This window comes from Geotrypetes seraphini, chromosome 4 (genome assembly GCF_902459505.1).
Source record: "Geotrypetes seraphini chromosome 4, aGeoSer1.1, whole genome shotgun sequence".
Classification (NCBI taxonomy): domain Eukaryota; kingdom Metazoa; phylum Chordata; class Amphibia; order Gymnophiona; family Dermophiidae; genus Geotrypetes; species Geotrypetes seraphini.
The window spans coordinates 64,494,674-64,507,164 of NC_047087.1; the positions used below are offsets into that span (position 1 = coordinate 64,494,674).

Here is a 12,491-nt window from a genome sequence, read left to right on the forward strand (position 1 = left end):
ACCCATAAGCTTTTATTTCTTGGGTCTCCAAAGTTTTTGGTTTTGTGTTCACTGATATTTTTTGTAGCCAAAAATATGCTGGTATTTACATTCTGGGCCATCCTTAATGGTTGGGGTGTCCAGTGCGGGTTCTGACACCCACAATAGCCATTCCCTCAACTAGTCACAGAGTCTGAAAAGGCAGCATTGCAAATATTAAGCCTGGAACTATTCAAATCCAGAGTAAAAGCCGACCTCTTTGAGAATGCATTTAACTCATATCCCCCTCACCCTAAGCACTCTGAGAAACTTGTCCTGTTGTCTATTAATTTAGATTGTAAGCTCTACTCAACGGGGACTGTCTCTTAAATGTGCTGTTGTACAGTGCTGCGTATGCCTATCAGTGCTATAGAAATGTTAAATAGTAGTAGTAATTTCAACAGGCATTTTCTGTATCAAATATTTTGTTTGAAAATATTTGTTAAACCTTTAAATTTGATAGAGAATTGTGCTTGATATGTAGTAAACTCACAGAGAAGTGGATAGAATGTGCTGGAAAATATGATAGCAGGTGGGAGTTGATATGTTTCAAACTTTGCTCTAGAGATGGAGAGGATGGAAATTTACCTGTTGTTGCTGTAGAACGTCCTGTCTGTAGATGCTGGGCTCACATGCTGTGGACTCGACCTCGATTTGGAGAGCTGAATGATCAGCAAAGAATGGATCAATACATGCAAGCTCTTGAAAAGGTAGGACTGGTGTGTTTTACTTATTTATTATACAGTGGTATCCAGACTGGTTTACAGTAAATTACATCATGTTTGGGATCTGTGAGGTATTCGGCTACATTCTGTTATGATGTTACTGAAACTCTTTTTAAGTGTATTGGTGTTGGGGATTTGTTATAGATTTTTAATCTATAACAGGTTTCAAGTTTCTGCTGTACTATGAGTCTATAACAATTGCATCTGCTATTATTGGTTGGCCTGAGATGTCTCTTGTCTGATTCATAGGGAGGCACTTGAAGGAACAGAATAACAGCCACTTCAAATATGCTAAACTATAGGCTAATATACTGTATATAATAGTTTGTTAATATTGTTTAGATTTTTTCTTGAGTACTAAAATGTCATTACTGTGAAGTTATTTTGTATATTTGAAAAGATGATCTTGAAACTAAAACTCTACTGGAAATAAAATTATATTCAGCCTTTTAAATTTTAAAGCAATCCCTACAACTATTTAGAGCAAATGTTTGGGATGGGGTTGCATTCTTTCACAAGAAGGCCAAAGCTGTCATAATCTGACATAAGATTCCAAGATAACTTGGTCTCTTCCAGTATAGGGTTCTCACAATTGGACTTCAAACTGTCTATTATGTCTTAAAAGCTGGTAGCTGATTAGATGATGTCATGAAACACAGGAATAATAGTCCCATTCTTAAAAAAAAGAACTTGTATAGTTATTAACGGCCATTGCCTTAAGTTGTAGTCTCCTGAAACCCTTTAGAGGAGCCCTAATGTCTAATAGATCAGGCTGAAAGACATGAAGATATGGTTTGAACTGTTATCTACAGTACCTTTGAATAGTTAATAGATACTATACTATTCTCCTTTCCAAGTACTTTTTATGAAATACATATACATGTGCTGATTCCTACCTGCAATACAAGCTCAAAGTTCTTTCTGCCTTGAAGTAGATGTAACCTTATGTATAAGCTATTGAATAGACTATTTTGTAAAGGCACATAGACACATATGCTGCCTTTCTAAAATATGTACAGTATATGTGCTCTCCCTGTTTTAGCATCTGTCACAGGAGGGTAATTTTATGAGTTCCTCTTTCCATACTGTAGGTGCTGAAATCATACAGCGTGTGCCTATGTATCAGTGATGGCAGCCTTCTTCCAATTCTGGCTCACTGTCTTGGAGTGGATCAGGTATCACTGTTATCATCTTTCCTCTACATGTTCCCTTCATTTTATTTCTTTTTAACTCATGTGAAAAAAGTGCTCTAGGACTGGTTTAATCTGTTCTTTTGTCTGGAGGATGTGTTCTGTAAAGTTTTCCCTGTGAGGTCAAAATTTGGGGGCAGTGGAGGGAGAGAAAGGTGGTGTGGGACTCGATATGTATCCTGTTTCCTAGAATGTGATGCTAGGTAAGGAAATATAAGGTCAACTAGGTCTTTCCATTTTCATGTCATGAGGATAAGTAGGGATTGAATTTTAGTGGTATTTTAAGTTATTGAAATATTCATTAAACAATCAAATATTGCTATGTTTGCCTTTGATTTTTAAGGTGCATTTATATTTGTTGTAATGCAGTTTGAATACATTTTCTGGAAAGGCTTGAATTAAGTTTGGACCCTTTTACTAAAGTTGTGGCAGCTAATCCAAAACACTGCCATCAAACTTATCTATAAAGCAAGAAAATACGACCTCGTCACACCTCTTCTCTGAGAAGCGCATTGGTTACCAATCTCACATCGCACTACATATAAAATCCTTATGTTAGTCTTCAAAATAAAACTTACTGGCTCTCCAGCTTTTCTCGATAAATACATCATTTCCTACTCCTCATCTAGGGCCTTCAGATCAGCTGATCAGAACTTATTGACTGTTTCTCCGATCAAAGAACTCTATTACACCAGAAACACAATCTTCTCTGCCACAGTACACACACTCTGGAATGCCATGCCATCCCATCTCCGCCATGAAAATGATCTTGATAAATTCAAAACCAATCTCAAAGTCTCTTTGTTCCAAGACGCTTACCAAGATAAAATCCTTTCTCCAATTGCAGCACACTTTCCATGAGAACCACTTCAATGAAGCAACCCCCCTTTCCTTACTGTTTTTTCCTCTCCCCTCTTACCTCCCCTTTCTTTTATTTTTTACGATGTAATTATTAACCTTCCCTACCACAAACTCCTTTCGTATTTATTTATGTTAATGTTTCTGTACTTGAAGTAAGATGAAAAATGAATAAAGAATTGGAAAAAAAAAATGTCTCTGTCTCAAATTTTTTACCCCGCTTTTCATTTATTTTTTTCATTTTATATTTTTAGCACTGTAAACCGACCAGATAGATAGTCAGTGTATCAAATCTATATATATAAAATCGGAGGTATGTATGTGTGTATGTATGTATGTATGTGTGTGTGTATGTGCTGCGATCACGCAAAAACGGCTTGACCGATTTGAACGAAATTTGGTATGCAGATCCCTCACTACCTGGGGTGATATGTTCTGGGGGTCTCGCGGCCCACCTGCACACATGGGCGGAGCTACAAACATAAATTCAGATTTCACCCATTCATGTCAATGGAAAAAAATGTAAAAAGCTGCCATTCTCACAGTAATTCAAAAACGGCTTGACAGATTTGAACGAAACTTGGTATGCAGATCCCTCACTACCTGGGGTGATATGTTCTGGGGGTCTCGCGGCCCACCTGCACACGTGGGTGGAGCTACAAACATAAATTCAGATTTCACCCATTCATGTCAATGGAAAAAATGTAAAAATGTAATGTAATGTAATTTATTTCTTATATACCGCTACTGCCATTCTCACAGTAATTCAAAAACGGCTTGACCGATTTGAACGAAACTTGGTATGCAGATCCCTCACTACCTGGGGTGATATGTTCTGGGGGTCTCGCGGCCCACCTGCACATGTGGGCGGAGCTACAAACAGAAATTCAGATTTCACCCATTCATGTCAATGGAAAAAATGTAAAAAGCTGCCATTCTCACAGTTATTCAAAAACGGCTTGACCGATTTGAACGAAACTTGGTATGCAGATCCCTCACTACCTGGGGTGATATGTTCTGGTGGTCTCGCGGCCCACCTGCTCACGTGGGCGGAGCTACAAACAGAAATTCAGATTTCACCCATTCATGTCAATGGAAAAAATGTAAAAAGCTGCCATTCTCACTGTAATTCAAAAACAGCTTAACCGATTTGAACGAAACTTGGTATGCAGATCCCTCACTACCTGGGGTGATATGTTCTGGGGGTCTCGTGGCCCACCTGCACACGTGGGCGGAGCTACAAACAGAAAATCAGATTTCACCCATTCATGTCAATGGAAAAAATGTAAAAAGCTGCCATTCTCACAGTAATTCAAAAACGGCTTGACCGATTTGAACGAAACTTGGAATGCAGATCCCTCACTACCTGGGGTGATATGTTCTGGGGGTCTCGCGGCCCACCTGCACACGTGGGCGGAGCTACAAACAGAAAATCGGATTTCACCCATTCATGTCAATGGAAAAAATGTAAAAAGCTGCCATTCTCACTGTAATTCAAAAACGGCTTGACCGATTTGAACGAAAGTTGGTATGCAGATCCCTCACTACCTGGGGTGATATGTTCTGGGGTCTCGCGGCCCACCTGCACACGGCGGAGCTACAAGCAGAAAATCAGATTTCACCCATTCATGTCAATGGAAAATATGTAAAAAGCTGCCATTCTCACAGTAATTCAAAAACGGCTTGACTGATTTGAACGAAACTTGGTATGCAGATCCCTCACTACCTGGGGTGATATGTTCTGGGGGTCTCGCGGCCCACCTGCACACGTGGGTGGAGCTACAAACATAAATTCAGATTTCACCCATTCATGTCAATGGAAAAAATGTAAAAATGTAATGTAATGTAATTTATTTCTTATATACCGCTACTGCCATTCTCACAGTAATTCAAAAACGGCTTGACCGATTTGAACGAAACTTGGTATGCAGATCCCTCACTACCTGGGGTGATATGTTCTGGGGGTCTCGCGGCCCACCTGCACATGTGGGCGGAGCTACAAACAGAAATTCAGATTTCACCCATTCATGTCAATGGAAAAAATGTAAAAAGCTGCCATTCTCACAGTTATTCAAAAACGGCTTGACCGATTTGAACGAAACTTGGTATGCAGATCCCTCACTACCTGGGGTGATATGTTCTGGTGGTCTCGCGGCCCACCTGCTCACGTGGGCGGAGCTACAAACAGAAATTCAGATTTCACCCATTCATGTCAATGGAAAAAATGTAAAAAGCTGCCATTCTCACTGTAATTCAAAAACAGCTTAACCGATTTGAACGAAACTTGGTATGCAGATCCCTCACTACCTGGGGTGATATGTTCTGGGGGTCTCGTGGCCCACCTGCACACGTGGGCGGAGCTACAAACAGAAAATCAGATTTCACCCATTCATGTCAATGGAAAAAATGTAAAAAGCTGCCATTCTCACAGTAATTCAAAAACGGCTTGACCGATTTGAACGAAACTTGGAATGCAGATCCCTCACTACCTGGGGTGATATGTTCTGGGGGTCTCGCGGCCCACCTGCACACGTGGGCGGAGCTACAAACAGAAAATCGGATTTCACCCATTCATGTCAATGGAAAAAATGTAAAAAGCTGCCATTCTCACTGTAATTCAAAAACGGCTTGACCGATTTGAACGAAAGTTGGTATGCAGATCCCTCACTACCTGGGGTGATATGTTCTGGGGTCTCGCGGCCCACCTGCACACGGCGGAGCTACAAGCAGAAAATCAGATTTCACCCATTCATGTCAATGGAAAATATGTAAAAAGCTGCCATTCTCACAGTAATTCAAAAACGGCTTGACTGATTTGAACGAAACTTGGTATGCAGATCCCTCACTACCTGGGGTGATATGTTCTGGGGGTCTCGCGGCCCACAACTCTATGTTGCTTGCTCAAGGGTGGGTTCACCCAAGAATTTATATGTTCTTGCTCCAGGAGGTGAAACTAAAATTGTTGTTTATAATCACGTTTTGCGTTAGTTGTATTGTATTCATTTTGTCAAATATTTCACATTATAATTTGAATATTGTACTTTTTATTAAGCTGTAAAAAAATAATTTCATTCACCACTATAAAGTATCTTTATTTGAATCCATTTACAGTGTTATTGCTATAATTAAATACCCGTGCAACGCCGGGGCATCAGCTAGTTATAAATAAAATTGGAAACTTACTCCAGAAAAACTGTTCTCAAAAGCAAATAAAAGAGAGAGAAACTTATCTCAAATTGACGTACTGATGTGATTCATCAATATGGGCACAGCTGGAGGTGGTAATCATTATCAATTTCTTCAGTTCCCCAAATAGTATCCAAAAAATGCAAATAAACGATCCAAAAGAAACAAGGATAAATCCCTCTTACTCTACACAAGATCATGTTTCACAATTGCTTCTTCAGGAGGAAGAAAAACACTCCCTAGAAAAAGAAGAAATAAATCAAAAAATGAAGAAAATTTGATTGTCTTCTATGTTTTGATGAAAAGTATGTCTAGTAGTGCTATAGAAATGATTATGATTATTAGTAGTAGTATCCAATGAAGTGACTTGAGGAGATGGGTAATGTAAGTATGGTTGCTCTAGCAGAATATAAGTTGTGCAGCAGAATTTTGAACGGATTGAAGGAGGAGAGAGATGGTTGAATGGAAGACCTGAAAGAAGCAAGTTGCAGTAGTCTAAGTGAGAGGTGATGAGAGTATGGATAAGAGTTTTGGTAGTGTGCTCAGAAAGGAGAGGTCAGATTTTGGTAATATTATAGAGGAAAAAGTGACAGGCTTTGTTGGATTTGAGTGTAGAAAGAGAGAGAGGACTCAAAGATGACCCTGAGGTTGCGAGCTGGCAGGACAGGAAGAAGGAGGAGTAGTGTTTACAGAAATAGAAAACAGGGGGAGGTAGGCTTAGATGGATAGATAAAGAGCTCTGTCTTAGCCAGATTCAGTTTTAGGTGGCGGTGAGGCATCCAGGCAGCAGTGTTGGACAGGCAGGCTGAGACTCACATGGGTTGCTGTAGAAATGTCTGGTGTAGAGAAGTAGATCTGGGAGTCATAAGCATAGAGATCATATTGAAAGCCATGGGAGGATATCAGTGCACTGAGGGCATGGGTATATATGGAGAAAAGAAGAAATACTAAGACAGAGCCTTGAGATGCACCGATTGATAGCAGGATAGCAGTGGAGGAGGATCCACCATTGTATACACTGAAAGTGCAATGGGACAGATAGGAAGATAACCAGGAGAGAACAGAACCCTGGAATCCCAGCAAGGACAACGTATCAAAGAGTAGGTAGTGATCAATAGTATCGAAGGCAGCAGATTGATCGAGAAGAGGCCATTGGATTTGGCCAGGAACAAGTAATTAGAGACTTTAGCAAGGGCAATTTCCATGGAATGGGCGAAAGCCTGTTTGAAGTGGGTCAAGAATAGCTTGAGATAAAAGAAGTCCAGGCAATGGCAGTGAACAGCACATTCAAGTAGCTTGGATAAAAAGGGGAGGAGGGAGATGGGGCGATAAGAGGGGGATGTGGGGTCTAGCAAGGAGAGGTATGACTGTGGCATGTTTGAAGACATCAGGAACAGTTGCAGTGGAGAGTGATAAGTTGAGGATGTGTCGGGTGGGGGATGACAGGTGGGTGGGAGTCGGATCAGAGGGTAGTGGGTTTGGAGAAAGAGAAAAGATGTGCAGTTTCCTCTCCAGTGATTTCAGAAAAGGAGGAAAAGATGGTAAGGGTTGAAGGGATGCTTGCAGAGTGGACAACTGGAAATGGGGGGGGGGGAAGTAGGGGGTAAATGACCTGTTGAGAACTTAAGGTGAATCTTCTGAACCTTATCATAGAATAACTCTGCTATAGTCTGTGGAGACAATAAAGGGGGAATTGGGGGTGAGGGCACTTTGAGTAGAGAATTTAATGTGCCAGATACAGCAAGGGTTAGAGCTAAGAGAGTTAGTTAAAGGGCATAGCATTTTTGTTTGGCAAGTGAGAAGGCAGACCGGGAGGATGTCAGCAGAGTTTGAAGTATATGAAGTCAGCATGTGTGAAGGTTTTAAGCCAAAGATTTTCAGCAGATCAGGCACAGGAGCACAGGTAACGGATGTTGGGGGTCAGCTAGGGCTGGGGTTTGGCATGCCTTACTGAATGAGAAATGCGAGGAGCAAGAGTATCTAAAACAGAAGAGAAAATGGTGATGCAAGTCAGATTTTTTGAGACTTATGAGAGAGTGGTGGCTAGTTGAAGGTAAAAGTAGATTGGTAACATAGGGCTAGATTCACTAAGCTCACCGATCATGTCACGACCAGTTTGCGAGTGTTCCCCAACCCCAACCCAATTCACTAACCTTCTGGCTGATCCATCTCCCACCTGATCCGATCCGCCCATGCAAGTGAGGAGAAATGACATGCATAAGTAGGAAGGCAGCGATTCACTAAACAGAAGGAACACTGATTGAGCTTGCCGATCCAAAATGAAGTGACAGCTGAGGACTAGTCGCTTACTGTCCCTGCCAACTCTCCTGCTCTCTGCTGCTCTGAAATCCCAGTTTGTCCCTGCCAACTCTTCTCTGCCCTGCGAGCCCGTGGTTTTAACCTGCGGTTTTAACCCATGGGTGTGTTATGTTCCATTGAAGTGTCCACTCAAGTAAACTGCAGCTACCCCTCCCCCTTTGTTTTGACTTCGAGAGCAAGCACAGGCGCGTATCGCATCTACATCCAATGAGGATGGTTTGTGCATGCATCTTGATCGCTCTACAGCAATCTGATCCGTGGGATCACTGTAGGGCGTGCTTCCAATCACAACATTTGCATGCAGAATCTGTTGTGAATCGGTCGCCCAGCAAGACTCGGCCACGGATCACCCACGGATCTCCCAACAACCGTGAGTTTAGTGAATCTAGGCCGAAGTCGCTTATAAGCTTTATGGACCTTTTTAAATTCTTTAATCAGGGGTGAAGGGAAGGGCACTGCTAGATAATGTGGTGGTCACAAATATGTGATTAACCAAACAGAGCAAATCTTGTCACAATCTGTGGAGACAGGACAACGGAATTATACAATTAGCAGAAAACCAGGTTTGCATTTAAAATTTACAAGAAAGCATGTGCAAGACTGTCATATACATTTTCAGAGTGCAGAAAACATAATTACCGGATAGAGAGAGATGAGTACATTAATCTAGTGAGGTAAAAGATAATCCCCACAAAAGAGAAAGAAAGAACAAAATCATGATCTTAAATTTAATTCTTTGATCAATAGGTATTCAGTGTAGTTGCTTCAACACTGAGGAAATATGAGAATAGTGTGAACAACCTGTAAGTAACCTTGCTTACAGCATTTTAAGTTATCTGAAGAGCCCTTAGAGGATTTTTTGGCAAGTCTATTAACAGCCAATACAATAGTCAAAACATGGTGTAATTAATGCTTTAAACTACAGTTTGAAAATTTGAAAAATTTAGCAAATCTCTCGGCAAATGTGTTTTATCTGCCTGGAACCAAGGCTATACTGAGATCATTTTCTTTATATTTTTCTAATTAATTGCTCATGCATTACCCTATTATACTAGTATGGCAGTTATTTATTGTGTATAGAGCTCTAAATTTTCTAAAACGAGGCATAGAGTGATATAGCGAGTGCAGAACAGCACCAGTGTTAAAGAAATTACATTGTTTGATGGTTGTGTTTTGAGTCACCCAACTCTCTACCATCAGACACCATGGTATTTTAAAAAGGTTGTAGTGCCTTATCCATATAGATCTTTAAGATCAGAAAATCAGAAGTTATTGGATTTGATAGTAAAGGGGATACTAGAGCAACTGCCTTTTGCGTTGGTTGTGTCAAATTATGGAATTCATTGTTAGGTCAGTCATGGTTATGTGCAGACAGTTATTATAAACGCAGTTGTTTGTTTCAGCATTTCTGTGAAGTAACTGCTGTATTAGTAAAGTAGGTTTCATTTTAAGAGAAAATGTTATGATGTTTCCGTTTAATGTTTGTATTAAAATTTTTACATATATCTAGTGATAGATGGTATATAAATTTTAAAAATAAATAAATTAAATGGCAAAGGATACCAGGTGCATCGCTCTTAAAAGTAGCTGATGCTATAATATGTAAGATATGGGAGGCCAGACAAATTGTAGTTGATAGTTGACTTACAGGTTAAAAAATATTTCTAGAAGGTGAGTAAAAATGGCTGAAATTGAAAAGTAAGAAGATTGCTGTCTTTCGTGAAGCTTATATGATTCTTCCATTTATAGCATTACTTGGTATCTCATCACCCCTATTTTTTAGTATGTACTTCTTGGAGCCACTGAACATATTTAAAATGTTCTCTCTAGGTTTTTACTGTGGAAATCTCTTCAGTGTCCCATAACCTCATGGAAGAGGTAAGTGATACATTTTGTTTTTATAAATTCAAGTTAACTAGCCACCTGCAAGTGCATTGAAATATCTGATAAATAGAAATAGGCCATTATAGGATTATTTTATAAGGGTTTTACATGCATAAAAGCCCTTTTATAAAATTGCACATCAATATACCTTTCTAAGTAGGTGCAACAAGAAGGCAGCTTGTACTTATGTGTAGATGTTACCGGTGATATAGTTTGGGTAGAGAAGGAACATAGTTGAAGTGTACATCCATGTATTATAAAATATGTGAGTACTCATACAGAATACATGCACACATCTACATCACTTTCAGAGCAGTTTCTGGGTGCCTCTTTTATAAAGGCGTATAAGCGCTTATGTTGCCATTGTAAAATAACACAGTCTCTACGGTTGTTGTGTAAAACACACTAAATCACATATAATTAGGCTTACTTTGTTTAAGAGAAAAGACAGTCAGACTATCAGACTATGTGCAGACTATCATTGATCATATGTTCTCCCAGAAAAACTATTCAAGTGAACAATTTAGACTGATATAACCAAGAACAGGTTTTTTTCAGTGCTTATTTCTTAAGTGATTATCAATTATTATTAAGTAGTTTTTCAGCATAATAATTGATAATCGCTTAAGAAATAAGCACTGAAAAAAAACCTGTTCTTGGTTATATCAGTCAAAATTGTTCACTTGAATAGCTTTTCTGGGAGAACATATTGTTAGCTATTTTTTCTTCCATTTATATCTTTGCTTTTCTGACTATTCGACCAGCTTCTCTTAATTTTTCCAGATATTTTAGCCTGGCCACCTCTTTCTGCGATCTTTTGTAGTTTGTGAAAGCTAACCTCTTTTTCCTTACCTTTTCAGCTACTAGTTTTGAGAACCAAAATGGCCTTCTTTTCCTCTTACTTTCTTACTAAATGGTTTGTTGCCCTTGTAATAGTTCCTTTGTTTGCCCACTGCTTTCCTGCTTCTTCCAGATGTTCCCATCCCGATAACAATTCTTTGATGTAATCCCCAATCTGAACAAAGTTAGTTTTTTAAAGTTTAGAACCTTTATTTTTTAATGTGTCCTCGCTACACCTGTCTTAATATTAAATCACGCCATACGGTGATCACTGGATGCCTGACGATCACCCACTGTAACATCAGAAACACTTCCCCCTTTGTAAGTACTAAGGGGCAGATTCTCAAAACTAAAATCTGCCTTTAAAGTGCTTACTAAACCGGTTCCACCCTAAAAGTCTGTCATGAGTAATGTCTGTTGTTTAAATGTTTCAAAGACTATTTTATTACTGCTGTAAATTACTTAGAAATTTTTTATAAGCGTTTTAATCAAATTTTAATAAAACTTGGAAACTTGTAACTTCCATAGGAAATCGCATAGTATTTGTTTTCCTGTAATTAATTGCACTCAGATTTCTGGATGGTCCTCTTTGCCAACTACTCTGGTAGTGTAGAAATGGAACTGTTGGCTGTAGAGCAGTGTTTTTCAGTGCAAGGTCTGGGGGCCAATGGCAGCCCCTTGAGACCTCTAGGGCAGCTCCCATCATCATTGTGGGTTTTTTCTCTCTGCCTTTCTATGCAAGCTCACAACAGAAAGAGGAAAATGAATCGGGAGAAAACCTAATGACATGGTGACAGAATTTGTCACCGTCCCCGTCCCTGCAGATAACCATGGAAAACCATCCCCATGTTATTCATTAAGAAGAGAGGGAAGAATCAGAATATTAATAAGCAGAACCACTGACCCTCAAGCCTTGCATTGAAGAATGCTATTGTAGAAGGAATGAGATTGAGATAGACACTAAAGAATGACATGGGATGGTTTCCCGTGGTTAGCCATGGAGATGTGACAAATTCTGTCACCGTGTCATTCTCTAGAAGACATTTCTATTCTATTCTGTATAACATTTATAGCCCACTCTAATTGCCAATCAGATTCTAGGTGGATAACAATATTTAAAAATGATACATCAAAGTTCTCAGCAAATTTACAATAAATCAATTAAAATAATGAGTTTTAAAAAATTTTCAAAAAATATAATATGAAGAAATTTTCCTTAATTTAGTAAGAAGATCATTCCAAAGTTTGATTCTTACGTATTCAAAAGATTTTCATAAAAGACTTCAAACAAATATATTTACTTATTGAATAACTGAATTTCAAAGAATGCTGGAAACGAGAAGCAGTCCTACTTACGGGAAAGGATAAATATCTTCATAAACCTTCAGGTCCCATACCATATAACGTTTTATATATTGATGTAACCACTTCAAAATTTATTCTCTTCTCAACTGTCAACAGAAGAAGAAAA

At 39.2% G+C, this 12,491-nt stretch overlaps 1 protein-coding gene across 6 annotated transcripts in view; it reads left to right on the forward strand.

Annotated features, from left to right (window-relative positions):
• The window catches only part of PRMT7 (protein arginine methyltransferase 7), a 169,236-nt gene that overhangs the window by 87,230 nt on the left and 69,515 nt on the right, over nucleotides 1-12,491 (forward strand). For all 6 annotated transcript variants that reach the window (XM_033941581.1, XM_033941580.1, XM_033941579.1 and 3 more), the window contains exons 10-12: nucleotides 584-728; nucleotides 1,835-1,918; nucleotides 10,127-10,174. In XM_033941581.1, the coding sequence (XP_033797472.1) occupies nucleotides 584-728; nucleotides 1,835-1,918; nucleotides 10,127-10,174 (277 nt within the window). The remainder of the gene's footprint in view (nucleotides 1-583; nucleotides 729-1,834; nucleotides 1,919-10,126; nucleotides 10,175-12,491) is intronic.